Source organism: Thamnophis sirtalis, unplaced genomic scaffold (assembly GCF_051295495.1).
Source record: "Thamnophis sirtalis isolate CommonGarterSnake01/CBP01778 unplaced genomic scaffold, rThaSir2_p1.2 scaffold_4, whole genome shotgun sequence".
Lineage (NCBI taxonomy): Eukaryota > Metazoa > Chordata > Lepidosauria > Squamata > Natricidae > Thamnophis > Thamnophis sirtalis.
In genome coordinates, this window is record NW_028261384.1 from 131453009 (window position 1) to 131473428 (window position 20420).

General features: G+C 41.4%; 1 protein-coding gene and 8 non-coding genes across 9 annotated transcripts; 3 read left to right on the top strand and 6 right to left on the bottom strand.

Moving 5' to 3' along the window:
* Positions 1-1190: 1190 nt before the first annotated feature.
* On the bottom strand, positions 1191-1262 carry TRNAG-UCC (transfer RNA glycine (anticodon UCC)). Its single transcript has one exon. It is a non-coding gene; the product is annotated as a tRNA-Gly (tRNA).
* A 3460-nt stretch (positions 1263-4722) lies between these two features.
* Positions 4723-4794, top strand: TRNAP-UGG (transfer RNA proline (anticodon UGG)). Its single transcript has one exon. It is a non-coding gene; the product is annotated as a tRNA-Pro (tRNA).
* Positions 4795-7550: 2756 nt separating this feature from the next.
* Positions 7551-7639, top strand: TRNAI-UAU (transfer RNA isoleucine (anticodon UAU)). Its single transcript is given in 2 exon segments — positions 7551-7588; positions 7604-7639. It is a non-coding gene; the product is annotated as a tRNA-Ile (tRNA).
* A 596-nt stretch (positions 7640-8235) lies between these two features.
* TRNAI-AAU (transfer RNA isoleucine (anticodon AAU)) lies at positions 8236-8309 on the bottom strand. The gene has a single exon. It is a non-coding gene; the product is annotated as a tRNA-Ile (tRNA).
* A 3189-nt stretch (positions 8310-11498) lies between these two features.
* On the top strand, positions 11499-11580 carry TRNAS-GCU (transfer RNA serine (anticodon GCU)). Its single transcript has one exon. It is a non-coding gene; the product is annotated as a tRNA-Ser (tRNA).
* Positions 11581-12208: 628 nt separating this feature from the next.
* Positions 12209-12619, bottom strand: LOC148046640 (histone H3). Its single transcript, XM_087712076.1, has one exon. It carries the CDS (start codon positions 12617-12619, stop codon positions 12209-12211), a length of 411 nt encoding a protein of 136 aa, XP_087568202.1.
* A 2845-nt stretch (positions 12620-15464) lies between these two features.
* Positions 15465-15546, bottom strand: TRNAS-AGA (transfer RNA serine (anticodon AGA)). The gene has a single exon. It is a non-coding gene; the product is annotated as a tRNA-Ser (tRNA).
* Positions 15547-17035: 1489 nt separating this feature from the next.
* On the bottom strand, positions 17036-17117 carry TRNAS-AGA (transfer RNA serine (anticodon AGA)). Its single transcript has one exon. It is a non-coding gene; the product is annotated as a tRNA-Ser (tRNA).
* A 3026-nt stretch (positions 17118-20143) lies between these two features.
* Positions 20144-20225, bottom strand: TRNAS-AGA (transfer RNA serine (anticodon AGA)). Its single transcript has one exon. It is a non-coding gene; the product is annotated as a tRNA-Ser (tRNA).
* Between the last annotated feature and the right edge of the window lie 195 nt (positions 20226-20420).

The window sequence follows — 20420 nt, forward strand, 5'->3', positions numbered from 1 at the left end:
ATTTATTTAGCAGAGTGATGGCACTCAGGAAAAAACTGTTCTTTTGGTTTTGAGGGTAGAAGTTGAAACAATTTATGTCCAGGATGCGAGGGATCTGTAGATATTTTCACAGTCCTCTTTTTGACTCGTGCAGTATACAGGTCCTCAATGGAAGGCAGGTTGGTAGCAATTGTTTTTTTCTGCAGTTCTGATTATCCTCTGAAGTCAGAAATTACTCTGAAGTCTGAAATTATCCTCTGAACACCGAAGTACGGTTGTTCAAATCACTTCAGGAAGAATCTGCAATTCTTTATTCAATTTAGATCCTGTCTGAACTTAGATTGATCTCACTCTAAGAGAACATGTTAAGAGAGAAGGGTTCAAAACTTCAAAAACAGCTTTCTCAAGATTCCAACTGAGATGGAGAAAGGGAGCTTAAGACATACAGATATTGGGGACGGGTGTCGTCTTTTGACTGTAAATAAAGTAGTGTGATTGAAAATGTACAGAGCTGGGGAAGTCCAAGATACGGTGTTTTCCCCCTGTAATTCTCCCTATCAGATGTCAAAATGGCCTTACCTTGAATTTCTAACAGTGCCTGGGCTGGTATAGTTTTTAGAAAACCTGTGTTTAAAGATTTCATAGAAATAGGACATTTTGCACTCTTTGGTATTGTAGTGTAGCAATTCATTATCCTTGTGTGTTATTGCAGGGATTATATTTTGTAAACTGCCAAGAAGCCACTGAAGTGATGGTGCATAGAATGAATGAATAAAATGAGTGAATAAATCAAATCTGAACAATGACTAGATTAAAAAAAACAAAACAGTTATCTCTTGGCCATGCAGATTATTTTTTATTGACGTATAAGGTTGCAACAGATCTTGGGTTTATAACACACTTTCCATACATATTTTTTTTAAAAAATCCAGAAACTGTTTTTCCTACCGTCCAGATGTTGCAGCTTCATTAAAAGGGAGAACAAAACAACTGGTTTTATTAGACTTCAGCTATATGTTTCAATCATTAGGAATCGTTCCAGTAGGAACATTTAGAGCAATCAATAAACTTGGTAAAATGGTTTTTTAAAAAATGCTTTGCTAGTGAGGCAGCTTGGAAAAATGCCATGCTTTGCTGTCCTAAAAAAAATAATAATGCAAAAGAAGGAATTGTTACAATGTTCTTTTAGGAAAGGAAAAAGAAACAGGAACTGCGTTGGCCGGGAATCGAACCCGGGTCAACTGCTTGGAAGGCAGCTATGCTCACCACTATACCACCAACGCTTCATAGAGAATCTTCTTGGAAAACATCTTTAGATCACAAGCGCTCTCTGCATTTTTGTATTGTAAAATGTTAAGAAAGTTATCAAGACACCAGGTGGCGCTGTTCCTTCTGAAGAATCGACCTGTCATTAACTTGATGTGCCAATTAACTTTTTCTCTTGCTACAATTAAAGGTTAACCGCACCCATCTTTACCGAATTTCCTTGCGGAAGTGGACAATCAATTGCAAAGAGTAACACGTTATGTTTGCAGTGACTGTAATAACAGCGGTACTTAATAGCATTCTTTATTGTTCAAGTGTGATTCGACACAAAAGGAATTTGTCTTTGGTGCATAGGCTCTCAGTGTGCACGAAAAGACAAGATACATTCATCAAGAATCATAAGACACAGCACTAAATGATAGTCATGGGGTAGAAATAAGCAATCTGGAAACAATCAATATCAATATAAATCGTAAGGATACAAGCAACAAAGTTACAGTCCTGCAGTCATTAGTGGGAGGAGATGGGTAATAGGAATGATGAGAAGACTAATAGTAATAGTAATGCAGACTTAGTGAATAGTTGGACAGTGGTGTGGGAATTATTTGTTTAGCAGAGTGATGGCATTCGGGGGGAAAAACTGTTTTGTATCTCGTTCTCTTGGTCTGCAGTGCCCTATAGAGTCGTTTGGAGGGTAGGAGTTGAAACAATTGATGTCCAGGTTGCAAAGGGTTTGTAAGTATTTGCACAGCCCTCTTTTTCTCGTGCAGTGTACAGGTCCTCAATGGAAGGCAGGTTGGCAGTAACTGGTTTTTTCTGCAGTTCTAATTATCCCTTGAAGTCTGTGTCTGTCTTGTTTGTTTGTTTTTTAATTTTTATTTTATCAATTTCATATATACATTCACAATTATATGATCTCATAACTGTTATTAATAATATGTATTTATAACAATTTTTTCCCTACAGTTGACAATGTACTTGAAGATTGCTTTCTTACCATCCCATAGATCCATCTTATCTTACAACGGTCCTACTTCTTCTTCCCTCCCTCTTTCCTTCCCTCGTTTCTTCTCTCCTACTCTCCTTCCTTCCCTCCTTCCTTCCCTCCCTCCTTCCCCCTTCCCTCCTTCTCTCCTTCCCTCCTTCCTTCCTTCCCTCCTTCCTTCCTTCCCTCCTTTCTTCTCTCCTTCTCTCCTTCCTTTCCCCCTTCCTTTCCTCCTTCCCCCTTCCTTCTCTCCTACATTCCCTCCTTCCTTCCCTCCTTTCTTCTCTCCTTCCCTCCTTCCTTCCCTCCTTCCTTCCCTCCTTCCTTCCCTCCTTCCTTCCCTCCTTTCTTCTCTCCTTTCTTCTCTCCTTCCTTCCCTCCTTCCTTCCCTCCCTCCTTCCTTCCCTCCTTCCTTCCCTCCTTTTTTCTCTCCTTCTCTCCTTCCTTCCCTCCTTCCTTCCCTCCTTGCTTCCCTCCCTCCTTCCCTCCCTCTTTCCTACCCCCCTTTCTTCTCTTTCTTCTCTTTCTTCTCTCCTTTCTTCCTTCCTCCTCTCCTTTCCCTTCTCTCCTTCCCCTTCCTCCTCCGTGTCTGTCTTGTTTGGTTGCAGAGCCAAACCAGACAGTTATAGAGGTGCAGAAGACAGACTCAATCATTCCTCTGTAGAACTGTATCAGCATCTCCTTGCGCCGTTTGAGCTTCTTGAGTTGGCACAGAAAGAACATCCTTTGTTGTGCTTTTTTGATGTGCTTCTAGTAGTAAATGAGAAGTATCAAGACGTTTGACAAAGCCTATGGGATTTAGTTTTTAAATCACCGACTTACAATTGGAAACTTTCAGAAAAGTGAGGAAAAGTGCACATTCCTTGTTTTGCCTAATAGCAAATACACAAGATTTCACGATATGGAACATCAAAAGGGTGGGGGGACCTTGGCATGAAAACTTAAGATGGAGGATGGACTGGAAGACCTCTAAGGTCCTTCCAACCCCATTACGGGTAGTCTGTGACTTACCAAACAGTTCATTCAGTGACCATTGAAAGTTACTACACTGAAAAAGGTGACTTATGACCGTTTTCCACAGCTATGACCCTTTACAACCTCCCATAAACTTGTGATCAACATTTACAGTAGAGGTTGGCAACTTGTTCATATTTATGACCATTGCTGTGTCCCAAAGGTCATGCGATCCCCTTTTGGGACCTTCTGACAAGAGAAGTCGATGGGTAAACCAGATTCACTTAACAACGGTGGCAAGAAAGGTCGTAAAATGGGGCAAAACTATCCCACACAGCAAATGTCTTGCTTAACAACAGACATTTTGGGCTCCATGACGGTCGTAAGTTGATTCTGTAATAGCTTTATTCCCTATGTCATCCGTCTGGTAAACTAGCAAGATTTGTTTTTCTTGCCATGTACACATATATGCATCTGAGGTAGACTGTGTTGTTTCTTTGTGTCATAGAATATATGTGGGTATATGCATAATTTTGTAATAATTAATTTATTTGTTCATGTTTAGGTAGTCTATATTGGAGGTGGTGACCGTTTGACAGACATATGAAATGAAATTTCATTTTAATGTAGACTGATCTTGTTCTGTTCTATTCTATTCTATTCTATTCTATTCTATTCTAGTTTCAGTTCCATTCTATTCTATTCTAGTTTCAGTTCCATTCTATTCTAATTCTATTCTGTTCTTGTTCTATTCTATTCTATTCTAGTTTCAGTTCCATTCTATTCTAATTCTATTCTGTTCTTGTTCTATTCTATTCTATTCTAGTTTCAGTTCCATTCTATTCTATTCTAGTTTCAGTTCCATTCTATTCTAATTCTATTCTGTTCTTGTCCTATTCTATTCTATTCTAGTTTCAGTTCCATTCTATTCTATTCTAGTTTCAGTTCCATTCTATTCTATTCTAGTTTCAGTTCCATTCTATTCTAATTCTATTCTGTTCTTGTTCTTGTTCTATTCTATTCTATTCTAGTTTCAGTTCCATTCTATTCTATTCTAGTTTCAGTTCCATTCTATTCTATTCTAGTTTCAGTTCCATTCTATTCTATTCTAGTTTCAGTTCCATTCTATTCTAATTCTAGTTTCAGTTCCATTCTATTCTAATTCTAGTTTCAGTTCCATTCTATTCTAATTCTAGTTTTGTTCTGTTCTTCTTCTTGTTCTGTTCTTATACCAGCCTATCCTTTTCTATCATGTCCTGTCCTGTCCTATCCGTGTTCTATGTTCAATACGTTTTCTAATTATTCCCAGATAAGAGAACCAAGGAGCAAAGAAAATCAGAAGGAGGTAAATATGTTGAGACTCGGAAGTTAAATCCTTTTACTTTATTTATTTATTCCTGTCTGAAGCATCATGGTTAAAAAGCCCTTTGACTCAGCTCGCCCTTCTTAAGAAACGTGACACTTGAAACTATGCACCGCCTGCCTTGGCTTCAACGTCGTTCAGTTTATATGTCAAAGGAGAGAACTCCTCACCAGCTGGCTCGTTGGTCTAGGGGTATGATTCTCGCTTTGGGTGCGAGAGGTCCCGGGTTCAAATCCCGGACGAGCCCTTCTTTTGATTTTTCTTTTCTTTTTCTTTTTTCAAATCCCCCCCTTTCCACAACTGTCTCTCTTTGCAAGTATCCTGTTTAAACTTGCGAATAATGATAGCTGTAACCAATCGCTGGCATAACTGGTGGCTGAATAAGATTCAGGCGACAATTATTAGGGGAAGGTGTGTCAATTTGCATAAATTATATTAGAAATGTTGGAGAAAGAATCACATATTTGTCTCACGATCAATGTGACACAAACAGCTTGTCAGGAGAGGGAAGGAAACAGACAATGGAAAAACAAACAGACAAAGAGACAAAACTTAATTTACACTATGGAAACATAATTATAATGCTTACAGTTTAAAGGAAAAGATTTGTTCATCCCGTGAGTTCATCACTCTTCTGGTTAATAAGAAATGCTTAAAAAACAAGAATACTACAAATATTGTCGCTAGAGTGTTTCCTATTTCGTAGTCTATTTTATGTGGGCTTTAACTCTTGAAAATACAATTCCTCCGGTTCCGTGGTGGGATTCAAAAATTTTCGCTACCGGTTCGATGGGCGGGGCTAGGTGGACAGGGCATATAACTGAGTGGGCGTGGCCAATGTGACATCACCCACGCCCACTCAGTCACATTCCCCCCCCCCTTAGCCACGTCCACCGAACGTGGTCCAGGCAAGCTCCGGGTGGTGAAAAAGCGGCTGCCGTTTTCCGCCATCTTCTTCTCCATTGTCTTGCAAGTCCGCTTGGTGGAGTTTTCAGCAGCCTGCGGCCAGCCGCCGACCTTTTTGAAAGCCAATATGCAAGGAGGCAGCGCAAGCAAGCAGCGACCACATGGGCGGGGTGAGCAACTGGTGACAGGGGGACGGGTTCGTGGGCATGGCCAGCCAGTTATCGCTACCGGTTCTCCGAACTGGGCAAAATTTCTGCCAGCAGTTCAGGCAATCCGGTGCGAACCGGCTGAATGCTACCTTTGCTCCTGTTCAAGTAGAGGTTAGTCCTCAACTCACAGCCACAATTGTCCTCACTATCCATGTTGCTAAGTGAGACATTTGTTAAGTGAATTTTGGTCCATTTTATCATCCTCCTTGCTTGCAGTTGCTAAGTGAATCATTGCAATTGTTAAGTTAGTCACACAGTTGTTAAGGGAGTCTACTTCCCCCATTGACTTTGCTTGTCGGAAGGTCACAAAAGAGGATCACAGGACTCCGCAACCGTCATACATACGAGTCAGTTGCCACACATCCGAATTTTGATCGCATGACCATGGGGAAATGCTGCATTGCTTATAAGTGTGAAAAACAGTCCTAATGGTTGTAATTCACTTTCCCACCCAATGCCATTGGGACTTATCTGCCATCTTATCACCGTTGTTAAGTGAATCACCGCGGTTAAGTTATTCCCACGGCTGTGAGGTGAATGTGGCCTCCCCATTGACTTTGCTCGTCAGAAGGTCCTCAAAGTGAATCATGTGACCCTGGGATGGTGCAACCATCATAAATATGAGGCCAAGTTTTTGAATTTTGAATTTTGATAACATGATAATGGGGATGCCTCATTGGTCATAAAGTGTGAAAAATGGTCATAAGTCTACTCCACCCTAACCATTCCATTCCATTCTGTTCTATTCTATTCTGTTTTCCATTCTATTCATCCCTTCCCTATTCTATTCTACCCTACCCACCCCCCATCCTATTTCTATTTCTATTCTTTTTTATTCTATTCTATTCTATTTTCCATTTCCATTTCCATATGCTATGCTATTCTATTCTTCCCTTCCCTATTCTATTCTATTCCATTCCATTCTATTCCACCCTACCCATCCCATCCCATCCTATTTCTACTTCTATTCTTTTTGTATTGTATTGTATTGTATTGTATTTTCTTCTATTCTATTCTATTCTATCATACCCTACCTATTCTATTCTATTCCTTTTCCTATTCTATTCTATTCTGCTTTCCATTCTATTCATCCCTTCCCTATTCTATTCTACTCTACCCATTCCCCATCTTAATTCTATTTCTATTCTTTTTGTATTCTATTCTATTCTATTTTATTTTCCATTTCCATATGCTATGCTATGATCTGCTATGATCTACTATGCTATGCTATGCTACCTATTCTATTCTATTCTATTCTATTCTGTTTTGTTCCACCCTACCCATCCCATCCCATTTCTACTTCTATTCTTTTTGTATTGTATTGTATTGTATTGTATTGTATTGTATTCCTATTCCTATTCCTATTCCTATTCCTATTCCTATTCCTATTCCTATTCCTATTCCTATTCCTATTCCTATTCCTATTCCTATTCCTATTCCTATTCCTATTCCTATTCTATTCTATCATATCCTACCCTAACCATTCTATTCTATTCTATTCTATTCTGTTTTCCATTCTATTCGTCCCTATTCTATTCTATTCTATTCTATTCTATTCTATCATACCCTCCCCTCCCCATTCTATTCTATTCCTATTCTATTCTATTCTGTTTTCCATTCTATTCGTCCCTTCCCTATTCTATTCTATTCTATTCCAATAAATAAATAAAGTTTGTGACATGCACTGAGTTAATAGAAGGGGGGGGGCAAGCGTTGATCTTTGAGTCGTAAGCGTTGAGTGATTATAGTGAAGAGTGAACAGAAGAAAAATAAGCAAGGTGTATCCGAAACGCCTTTATCCCGAAACAGTTTAAGGAAAACAAAAAAAAGCATTAGGATGAACCTAGAGATCCGGGGGGCGAGGTTTACCAGGGTCGCTCCTCGCCGCGCTCCAGTGGCGCAATCGGTTAGCGCGCGGTACTTATACAGCAGTACTAAGCAATGCCGAGGTCGTGAGTTCGAACCTCACCTGGAGCAGGTTTTTTTAAAAAATTGTTATTTCTTGGGGGAACTTTCTTAACTCGGCTCATAATATGACAATACTGCTTCTGTTTGTGTGCGTGTCAAAGTTTAGAAATTTAAGTTTAGAAAAGTTTAGAAAAGCTATTAGGCAATTCCGGAGTTTTGACAGTTCCAGTTTTCCTCTGTAAAGGGAACTGGAATTTCGGGAGGTTTCCTCAGTAAGTAAGTAAATAAGTAAGGAAGTAGTAAGTGTTCTCTGTTGCTTGCCTTCTGAAATAATGGAGATATACTTTATTTTTCTTTTCAGTGTCTCAATTGGGAATCTGCCTTTTTCTAGAAATCGGTGGTATTGCAAAACTTCAAATTTTATGCTCCAAACCCTTCCCCCCGTTTATTTTTAAAATGTTTGACACCAATATTTTTTTTAAAATTCTCCCAAATACAAATCCATTTCCAGAGATTGCAAGTTCTACAATGAACAATGGCGTTTAAAAAAGATGGGAAAGGACTTTGACAATCAATTTAACTCTGTTATCTTTTAAACGAAAATGAAATTGTCCTGCCGTTAATTTTATTATACTTTTTTAAAAGTCTTGAAAAAAAAAAAGGAATGGCCCGTACGGGGATCGAACCCGCGACCTTGGCGTTATTAGCACCACGCTCTAACCAACTGAGCTAACCGGCCCTCGTGCAAGCTGGTTCATTTTAACCCCTCGTTGCAGAAAAGGGGAGTGGAAAATATATTACTGTCGTCTAGGATGACCCAAATTATTTGCAACTTGCAAAAAAGGCCCTCAAACTTCAGATTCACAACAAAACCGCGGAGGGTTTGAACAACAACAACACAGGTTATTTTATTAAGGATCTATAAAAAGGTTTATAACCTTTATAAAATAGACCTTTATGAAAAGAAGATCTATGGCATAAATTGGCAGGATTGTCAGAAATACAAATAGTATGACACCTTCTGTGCATTTATTAAAAAGATATTAACACTGCTGCATTACTGCTTTAATAATAGGACTTGTGGATAATACACTGCAGCTATATGGATATGAATGAAAGGACAATAAGACTTTAAAATGGATTTTGATGGGTCCGCTGCACAATTTCCTTTTGTAAGGAGTAATTATACATTTCCCCCCTCTGTCCTTGTTGTTCTTAATTGTGAAGCAGTGGTGGGTTTCAAATTTTTTTAGAACCTCTTCTGTAGGTGTGGCCTGCTTTGTGGGAGTGGCTTGCCAGCCATGTGACTGGGTAGGAGTGGCTTGCCAGCCATGTGACTGGGGGGCATGGCCAACATGTAAAATGTGGTGAAACTCACTTAACAACGCTCTTGCTTAGCAACCAAAATGTTGGCTCAGGAACTCTGGCATTTGAAGCACGCAAGTCTTAAAGCTGTCAAGTTACAAGACCCTCGCACCCCTCACCCTTTAGGAAAAAAAAAAACCCCAGGGGTGTTCAAACTTGACAGTTTTAAGACTTGTGGACTTCAACTCCCAGAATTCCTCCTTCAGTCATGTTGGCTCAGGGACTCTGGCATTGAAGTGTGCAAGTCTTAAAGCTGTCAAGTTACAAGACCCTTGCACCCCTAACTCTTTAGGGAAAAAAAAACCCAGGAGTGTTCAAACTTGACAGCTTTAAGACTTGTGGACTTCAACTCCCAGAATTCCTCCTCTCACTCTTCATCTTGATGATGTGCAGACGGACAGGGGCTGGAACCGGTTCTAAACGGCACTATAGATTTGTGGAACCTCTTCTATAGAAGAGGTTAGAAGGGGCAGGAACCCACCCCTGTTGTGAAGTCATGTCTGACCCATTGAAACCCCATGGACAACGTTCCTCCAGGCCTTCCTGTCCTCTACCATCCTCTGAAGTCCATTTAAGCTCATGCTGACTGCTTCGGTGACTCCATCCAGCCACCTCATTCTCTGTCGTCCCCTTTTTCTTTTGCCTTCAATCTTTCTCAGTGTTAGGCTCTTCTCCAGGGAGCCCTTCCTTCTCATTACTTTATTTATAGTCAAAAGACCCTCATATCTGTACATCTTAAGCTCCCATCCACCATCTCAGTTGAAAGCCATTTTTGACTGCTCCTTAGGACTAACTGGATGCAATTCAAGGTGCTGGTTATTACCTTTAAAGCCCTACATGGCTTAGGTCCAGGATACCTGCGAGACCGCCTACTGCCACATACCTCCCAACGGCCGGTGAGATCCCACAGAGTGGGCCTCCTCCAGATGCTGTCAGCCAGACGGTGTCGGCTGGCGGCTCCCTGGAGGAGGGCCTTCTCTGTGGCTGTTCTGACCCTTTGGAATGGACTACCCCCAGAGATCCGGACCTTGCCCACTCTCATGGCCTTCCGAAAAGCTGTTAAAACCTGGCTATTCCAGCAGGCCTGTGGCTGTTGACCTCATTGTTGAGGTCCAGCCCCAATCAGATTGGGTGCATGGGTGATGTTTTAAATTGTTTTCCTTATTTTTTTTTATTAATTACTCTTCTTTTCGCTTTGTAAGCTGCCCGGAGTCCCCCGGGATTAGGCGGCCTATAAATCTACTAAATAAATAAATAAATAAATAAATAAATAAATAAATAAATAAATAAATAAATAAATAAATAAATAAATAAATAAATAAATAAATAAATAAATAAATAGACTTCTACAACCACAAGGGGGCAGCATGGCACATAGGCCAACTAAAGCCTTTCAGAATATCCTAAACCAAGTGATTGCTAATCTTTTCCTTGAGTGCTGAAAGCCTGTGCGCACCCCCCATAGTGCAATGCACACACAAACCCTCCCCATCTGTCAGTTAGCAGCTGCCTTCAGAGTCAGACATCAGTGAGGCAGATGAACAGCTGGAGCCTGTTCCCAGTGTGCAGAGTTGCCAGACGAAGGGAACAGCTAAAGAACAGGGGTCGATTTGGGAGTAAGGCCAGATGATGAATGGCTCCTCCCAGAGGAAATAAAAGAGGAGCAAAAGGGGAGTGGAGTTTGCAGGAGACAATTAGTTCACTTCATTGGTTCGTGACTCTCCGAGACTCCTTGCCAAGTTTTGCAGATATCATCCTGGCAGCTCTCCAAGCCAGATAAGGTCTGTGACCGTAAATCCTCCCTTGAAAGACTTTGCTGGATGTGAATGAGCAGAATTCAGAGTCAATTAATAAAAGGGGGTTTTGTCGGGACCAGGAGTTGCTTCATGCTCTCTGGAAGTCAGAACAAGGACTCAGATGAGCATAGATCAACTCCAAGGTTAACTTCAGACCAACCATAAAGTAGAATCTCCTTTTGTTACCTTCCGACTGGCAAAATCAGCAGGGAAATCAGATTCCCTTAACAAACATGTGACTAATTTAACAACAGCAACAATTCACTTAACAACAGTGGCAAGAGAAGTCCTACAATGGGGCAAAAATGAACTTAAATGTTTTGCTTAGCAACATACATTTTGGACTCGATTGTGGTCGTAAATCAAGGCCTGCCCAATTCATTAAAAAAAAAAACACCTAATAATTTGTGTCAATAGCACCTCATGGAAGTTCAATCAGCCGCAAGGTTTTAAGTTGTTTACCCGCACAAATCCTGAGCCGTATTCATAATCTTGCTGAACTAACTTGTTTTTAAATTACTCAACAAATGAAAGAAACATAATTACTGTAAATAGCACTTCCATTCTCCCTAATGTAATAGACTGTGAAGCCAGTAGTTTTTACCTGCTTGTTATACAGGGTGCTGTAACTTTTCCCAGCGATCAAAATACTTACGAGTACTTTATGTAATATAAAGACAAAAATAATATAGTAACTATTAGTAAATAGTTAAAGCATCGGATGTGTTAAGGATCAGAACAATTTAGTGAATCTCTTCTGAGATACTGACGAGGTGGCCGAGTGGTTAAGGCGATGGACTGCTAATCCATTGTGCTCTGCACGCGTGGGTTCGAATCCCACCCTCGTCGATGTCCTTTTTTAAAAAACTTTCAAGTATTGATAAAATAGCGTCAAACCCGGGAGTGCATTAAGGTTAAAGAGATTAAAAGCCTTGCACCGGTCACTTAGCGGTAGTAGCTAGCTACTGTAGCGCTGCTGGGAAGTTACTGTTGCAGGCTCGTATTTCAACATAGCTTCGCAATGAACCACGTGCGATGGTTTTGCACGGGTAAATTTTACTTACACCTCCGCTGATTCAAGCCAGCGAATTTTTAAAAACCAGAAATTGACATTCATCTGGGAGCAAAGAGTGCAAGAACGGAGATCGGTCGCTCTGCAAATAAGACACTGAAAAACATTTTATTTACATCTGGCTTTAGAAGCGGGGCACGTAAAACATCAGTGCAAATTGAAACCACCAAGAGACTCGGATCATCCCTATAGAACGAAGGCTGCAGGAAACGTAATAATCTCGCTGAAAATGGAGTTTTGACCAACATTAGAGTTAAATGGAGTTTTTTGTTTTAAAAAAATGAAAATCAGAAATGAAGCCAGCTCTTCCTTGGAAGCGGTGAAGGGCTCTTAAAAGAGCCGTTAAAAGCACGATCACTTTTCCAGTCTGCTCCCTCGACACCACCCGCAAGGCTACGCGCGTCTTTATGCTCTTTCCCCGCGGATGCGTCGGGCCAACTGGATGTCCTTGGGCATGATGGTGACGCGCTTGGCGTGGATGGCGCAGAGGTTGGTGTCCTCGAAGAGGCCGACGAGGTAAGCCTCGCTGGCCTCCTGCAGGGCCATGACGGCCGAGCTCTGGAAGCGCAGGTCGGTCTTGAAATCCTGCGCGATCTCGCGCACCAGGCGCTGGAAGGGCAGCTTGCGGATGAGCAGCTCGGTGGACTTCTGGTAGCGTCGGATCTCGCGCAGGGCCACGGTGCCCGGGCGGTAGCGGTGAGGCTTCTTGACGCCGCCCGTGGCCGGCGCGCTCTTCCGCGCCGCCTTGGTGGCCAGCTGCTTGCGGGGCGCCTTCCCGCCGGTGGACTTGCGAGCCGTTTGCTTGGTGCGAGCCATTCCTTCTAAGCGCTCCGCCGCCGCTATTCGCTGGAAACTGGAATGGAGGGAAGCTGTCGCGGTCGTTCTTTTATAGCCGGCTCGCTCTCCTCTGATTGGCTGGTGGGGAAAAGACGCGTTCGAATGTTCGGGATTCGTCGGGGATTGGTCAGAATTAGAAAACCAGGCGAGGTCTAGAATCCCAGCCACGTCTCAATGGAACGGGTTTATTAACAGAGGTGGAAGGGACATTGTAGATCATCTAGTCCAACCCCTATCTCCAAGCAGGAGAGCCTATATCATTTCTGACGGATGGCAGCCTCTTCTTGAAACCTTCCAGTGATGAAGCTCCCACAATTTCCGAAGGCAACTTCTGTTCCATTGGTTGATCGTTCTGGCTCTCTTTCTGGGTTCAGTTCCAAGTGGGGAGAAAGACACTGGAAACATGGTGGCTGTTTGAAAAAGATGGTTTTAATGGTGGACGGGATCACATGCCTTGAAGATGTTGGGTGAAGAAAAAAAAAAGGGGGGGGAGATGGTGAGAGTTCCTAAGTTTTATACTCCCTCTGGGCTTTTGAATTTGAGCTCGTATTCTGATTGGTTGTCAGAATACCATGGGGCTATGCAGGGGCAACTCTGTACGCTGTTCTGAGTCCCAGGCTTGGTTGAGCCTTGCTGGGTGATGTAATCTTCCTAGGTGCTATGTAGTGAGATGGGTAGAGAGCTAATCCTATCTTTGTTGGATCTTGGGTGAAGGCATTTGCCTATGAATAGACCTAGCTATCTCTTTAAGGACATCTGCTGTGGGCTATTGAGGATGGTGGGCGCTATTAAGAGTCAGTTTCCTGCCTAAAAACATGTTTCTCCATTTCTCATCCAGGGAAATATATTATTCTGCCTTTCTAATATTTCCTAAAATATTTCATTTTTCTAGGAGCGGGGATGGATGCTAACTTCCTACAGTCCCAAAGATCCTATCCTGTCCTTAGAGCTGGGTGGGGAATGTAGATTTTATGAGCCTTTTCAACTTTCAATCCCTTCTGGGGGAGCTGGGCTGAAGGCGTTTTGTTTATGAATAGGCTGGCCTGGATTTCTTAATAGGCACAAAATATCCTTCTCTAAAGACTTCAGGCATCTGCTGGAGGCTATTAAGAAACACTGGGGGCTGCTTTCTGCCTCCAAGAGCATGTTTCTTCATTTCTCCTTTGGGGAGATATACAATTCTTCCTCTTTTAATATCTCCCAAAATATTTCATTCTCTTTGGGGGTGTTTCCTACAATAATAAGGAACTGAACTGAAAAAGCTTCTTGAAGAAGAAGCTGTAGGAAGTTAGCACCCACCCCTCTCCTAGGAAAATGAAATATTCTAGGGAATATTAAAAAGGCAGAGTATTATAATTTCCCCTAAAGGAGAAACATGTTTCTAAAGACAAACTCAGAACCTCAGCTCTCTGCGCCCACCCCCAGCAGATATTTTGGTGCCAACCTATCTACAAGACAAAGACTGGACCAGCTAATCTACAACACTAAAGACATTGCCCTCAGGACGTGATAGGATTAGCACTCTACCCATCTAGCCATAGAACTCACCACATGGCACCTGGGGAGATTACATCACCCAGTAAGGCTCAACCAAGCATGGGACTCAAGACAATACAAAGTTGCCCTTGCGTGCCCCCATGGGAGTCTGACAACCAATCAGACTACATGCCCTTACACAGGAACAGGAAGCTCCAAGGCAGGTCCAAGAGATGGTATAAACCTCTCTCTCTCTTTCCCACTCATGTGCTTTTTCTTTTGCCCAGAATCTCAAACCATGTGGACCTGTCCACCATTAAACCATCTTTCCAAGCAGCTTCCATGCTTCCAGTGTCTTTCTCCTCCTTGGAACTGAACCCAGATGGACATTTCTTCCAACAAAGCAAAAAATCTTCAACATCTTCCTTTTGAAGAAAAAAAAAAGCAACTTTGGGACAATCCTAATGACACCAATAAAGGGGTGGGTGGGTAACAGAGGACATGAGATTTTCTTAAACGTTGCTGCACAGGTTTAGCTAAACTTTGCTAAACAGGTTGCTTTTATTCGGTCAGTATTTGCCTATTACTAATTAATGGCTTGTTAAAACATCTTAAGGATGTATTGTTCCTGCATTAAATATGAGGGCAATCTTGAAAAGCCTCCATCTTGAATTAAAGGTGACTAATAAATGCAGAAGGACAGGACAGGAACTTTAGGACCTCATAGGATTAATGCACCACCATTGGAATAGTAAAAGACACAAGGCTCACTGCTTTGCAAAAACCCCTGGAGCATCTCAAATCCCCATGAGATGTATGATGTATGAGAAAAGTCAGGCTGGAGGTTGATGGGGTTATGACTTTATATTCCCCAACTCAAAATCTAAGGGCAGGAGAGGACCTTTATGACAAAATTAACCCACCTTCATCGGAATAGTAAAAGACACAAGGCTCACTACATTGTACAACCCCTTGGAGCATCTCAAATCCCCAAACCCCAGAACCCAGTACAAATCCATCCACTCACTCAGCCATTTTGTCAGCCACCCCAGAGACATGCTGCTGTCACTGAAGTTTTGAAAAACAAAATAAACATAGACTTTCTTTCCTTATAGTCAGTCTACATTTTATTTCCAGTCCCCCCTCCCCCCCGGCTTTCCCTTCCAATACTAGGGCAACATTGAGAATCCTCCATCTTGAATAAAAGGGGACTGGAACATGCAGAAGATCGCTAGTAGATGGCGAATGCTGAAAAGTAAATATGGAAGCATTTTAAAAAGGCTTGGTTCTAAATTGATAGTTTAGGGGGATAATAAAGGGGAAGGGAAGAGGGGGAAAAATCTGATTACGTAGTTGGCAGGATTCGAACCTGCGCGGGGAAACCCCAATGGATTTCTAGTCCATCGCCTTAACCACTCGGCCACAACTACAACTGGAAAGCTACCTGTCTTAAGATCAAAGTAAATATTAAAATACTTGTTCTAACTTGCTTTGTTCTCTTCAATTTATCCCTTTTGTTCTGTAGTTTCATGCTATTTCGTGAGATGTATGAGAAAAGCCAGGCTGGAGGTTGATGGGATTAAGAATTTATATTCCCCAACTTAATAGCAATAGCAATAGCAGTTAGACTTATATACTGCTTCATAGGGCTTTCAGCCCTCTCTAAGCGGTTTACAGAGTCAGCATATTGCCCCCAACAATCCGGGTCCTCATTTTACCCACCTCGGAAGGATGGAAGGCTGAGTCAACCTTGAGCCGGTGAGATTTGAACAGCCAAACTGCAGTCAGCTGAAGTAGCCTGCAGTGCTGCACTCTAACCACTGCGCCACCTCGGCTCGGAACTCAAAATCTAAGGGCAGGAGAGGACCTTTACGACATAATTAACCAGTGGTGGGATTCAAATAATTTAAGAACCGGTTCTCTGCCCTAATGACCGTCTGGGTAGGTGGGGCTCGGTGGTCATGTGACTGGGTGGGTGTGGCCAACTCAAGGTCACTCAGATCGATGGGCGCTTCGCCTTAGCTGTTACAATGTAATAAAGTTTAACCGGAGAGGCAGTTTCTGTAAGCGGGTCAATAAAGATTAGGCTAGAAACACCACCAGAATGTTTCCTTCCTGCCTTCCTTACAAGATTAGCTCTGTAAAGTGGGAAAAAACAAAAGGAGATTTCTTCCAACAATCGGTTCTCTGAACTGCTTAGAAAGTTACCAACCGGTTCTCCCGAATAGGTGCGAACTGGCTGAATCCCACCATTGTAATTAATGCACCCCCGTTGGAATATTAAAAGACACAAGGCTCATTACATTGCACAACCCCCTGGAGCAAGGTGGCGCAGTGGTTAAATGCAGCACTGCAGGCTACTGCTAGATCAGCAGTTCAGCGGTTCAAATCTCACCGGCTCAGGGTTGACTCAGCCTTCCATCCTTCCGAGGTGGGTAAAATGAGGACCCAGATTGTTGGGGGCAATATGCTGACTCTCTGTAAACCGCTTAGAGAGGGCTGAAAGCCCTATGAAGCGGTATATAAGTCTACTGCTATTGCTATTGCTATCTCAAATCCTAAACTCTAGAACCCTGTAATAATCCATCAAAGATACTCAGCCATTTTGTCAGCCACCCCAGAAACATGTTGCTGTCACTGAAGTTTTGGAAAACAAAATAGACTTTCTTTCCTTATAGCCAGTTTTACATTTTATTTCCAGGTTTCCCCTCCCCCCACTCCTGGCTTGGAATCAGACTGGATTTCCCTTCCAACATTAGGGCAATATTGAGAAGCCTCCCTCTTGGAACATGCAGAAGATCGCTAGTAGATGGCGAATGCTGAAAAGTAAATATAGAAGGATTTTAAAAAGGTTTGGTTCTAAATTGATAATTTAGGGGGATAATAAAGGGGAAAGGAAGAGGGGAAAAAATCCAATTACGTAGTTGGCAGGATTCGAACCTGCGCGGGGAAACCCCAATGGATTTCTAGTCCATCGCCTTAACCACTCGGCCACAACTACGACTGGAATGCCATCTGTCTTAAGATGAAAGTAAATATTGAAATACCTGTTCTAACTTGCTTTGCTCTCTTTAATTTACCCCTTTTGTTCTGTTGTTTCAGGTTATTTCTTGAGATGTGTGAGAATAGAAAGACTGTGAGGGGACATGATAGCAGTATTTCAGTATTTGAGAAGCTGCCACCAAGAGAAGGAGGACAAGCTATTCTCCAAAGCACCTGAGGGCAGGACAAGAAACAATGGATGGAAACTAATCAAGGAGAGTAGCAACCTGGAATTAAGGATAAATTTCCCATCAGTGACAACAATTAATCAGTGGATCGATTTGCCTTCAAGATGCTCCATCCCTGGAGGCTTTTAAGAAGAGAGACTGGGCAGTCACTTATGTAAAATGGTATAGGTTCTCCTCCTTGAGCAGGAGGCTGGACTAGAAGACCTCCAAGGTCCCTTCCAGATCTATTCTGATTCTAAACTCTGTTCAGGTATAGCTGTCTGGGAAGATCGCTGGCCTAACGCCAGGCTACAGCTAATAATAAAAGGAGGAAGTTTAGGAATTTGCTTCCGGAGCAAATGGACAAATTCAAATAGGCGAAGTATTTAGCCTCTGGGAATTCGACTTACAAGAGTTCATTTAGTGAGCGTTAAAAAGTACGACAGAACTGAAACAAAATGATTTTTCCCCCCCACACTTAAAAAGCATGGCAGCATTCCCATGGTCATGTGATCAAAATTCAAATGCAACCCACTCGTATTTATGATAATTGCTGTGTCTCGCTGGGGTCATGTAATTTGCGATCTTCTTCTGATAAGCGACGTCAACGGGGAAGCCAGATTCACTTAACATCCGGGTTACTAGCTAAGGTGCAGAGATGCACTTAACAACTGTGGCACGAAAGCTTGTAAAATGAGGCAAAACTCACTTAACAAAGGTCTCACTTAACAACAGAAATGTCGGGATCAATTATGGTTGTAAATTGAGGACTCCCTTTAGTTGTGATGTTGGGGTACAGCTTGGGGAGGGGGCAGGGATGAGAAAAACCTGGCGGATAAAAAGAGCATGAATAGAATACAGTAATGTAGAGTAGAGTAGAGTAGAGTAGAGTAGAGTAGAGTAGAGTAGAAAAGAAAAGAAAAGAAAAGAAAAGAAAAGAAAAGAAAAGAAAAAAGAAAAGAAAATATGGAATGGAATGGAATGGATAATAGAGTAGAATAGAATACAATAGAATAGAAAATATGGAATGGAATGGATAGTAAAGTAGAGTAGAGTAGAGTAGAGTAGAGTAGAGTAGAGTAGAGTAGAGTAGAATAGAATAGAATAGAATAGAATAGAATAGAATAGAAAATATGGAATGGAATGGAGAGTAGAGTAAATAGAATAGAATAGAATTAGAATAGAATAGAATAGAATAGAATAGAATAGAAAATATGGAATGGATAATAGAATAGATTAGAATGGAATAGAATAGAAAATATGGAATAGAATAGAGAGTAGAGTAGAGTAGAGTAGAGTAGAGTAGAGTAGAATAGAATAGAATAGAATAGAATAGAATAGAATAGAATAGAATAGAAAATATGGAATGGAATGGATAATAGAGTAGATTAGAGTAGAATAGAATAGAAAATATGGAATGGAATGGATACTAGAGTAGAGTAGGGTAGAGTGGAGTGGAGTGGAATAGAATAGAATAGAATAGAATAGAATAGAATAGAATAGAATAGAATAGAAAAGAAAATATGGAATGGGATGGATAATAGAGTAGAGTAGAATAGAATAGAATAGACTAGAATAGAAAATATAGAATGGAATGGATAGTAGAGTAGAGTAGAGTAGAGTAAGTATAGTATAGTAGAGTATAGTATAGTAGAGTAGAGTAGAGTAGAGTAGAGTAGAATAGAATAGAATAGAATAGAATAGAATATAGAATGGAATGGAATACAATATAATACAGTACAATACAATACGGGAATGGAATGGAATGGAATGGAATGGAATACAAGACAAGACAAGACAAGACAAGACAAGACAAGAATAGAGGAGAGGAGACAAGACAAGACTTTATTTGACCAACTCTGATTACACAAGGAATTTGTCTTCAGTACAGAAACTCTCATTGTACATGCTGAATGGTAATCCTAATAATGAACTGAAGAAGCTTCTTAAAACATCTTCAACATCTTCCTTTTGAAAAAAAGCACCTTTGGGACAATCATAATAATGACACCAATAAGAGGGAGTAACAAAGGACATGAGACTTTCTTAAATGCTGCTTCCCAGGTTTAGCTAAACTTTGCTAAACAGGTTGCTTTAACTCAGTCGGTATGTGCATGTTAGTAATTAACAGCTTGTTAAAACATCTTAAGTATGTATTATTCATGCACTAAACAGTAGTGTAGGAAGCCCCCTGTCCCCAGATTAATATTTATTCCTAATATGGTGAATATCTCCTGTTAGGGAAATGGAGAAATATCTTAACAAAGGCAGAAAGCAGGCCCAGTGTTCCTGCCATAAGCAAACATAATAACTTTGAAGAGGCTGACCTTTAGGTGTGCAGGTTTTATATACATTCAGAAAAACTGGGACAATCTATTCATTTTTTTAAAAAACCTTCAGCCAGGCGGGAGCTGATGGGATTAAGAATTTACATCTCCCCAACTCAAATTCTAAGGACAGGACAGAACCTTTAGGAGACAATAGGATTAACCCACCCGCATTGGAATAGTAAAAACCACAAGGGTCACTACATTGCACAACCCCCTGGAGCATCTCAAACCCCAGAACCCTGTAAAAACCCACCCACTAACTCAGCCATTTTGTCAGCTTGGAAGCAGTCTGGATTTCCCTTCCAATACTAGGGCAATATTGAGAAGCCTCCATCTTGAATAAAAGGGCACCGGAACATGCAGAAGATCGCTAGTAGATGGTGAACGCTGAAAAGTAAATATGGAAGCATTTTTAAAAGGCTTGGTTCTAAATTGATAATTTAGGGGGATAATAAAGGGGAAAGGAAGAGGGGGAAAAAATCCAATTACGTAGTTGGCAGGATTCGAACCTGCGCGGGGAAACCCCAATGGATTTCTAGTCCATCGCCTTAACCACTCGGCCACAACTACAACTGGAAAGCCACCTATTTTAAGATCAAAGTAAATATTAAAATACTTGTTCTAATTTGCTTTGTTCTCTTCAATTTATCTTTTTTGTTCTATAGTTTCATGCTATTTCATGAGATGTATGAGAAAAGCCAGGCTGGAGGTGATGGGATTAAGAATTTACATTCCCCCCCCCCCACTCAAATTCTAAGGACAGGG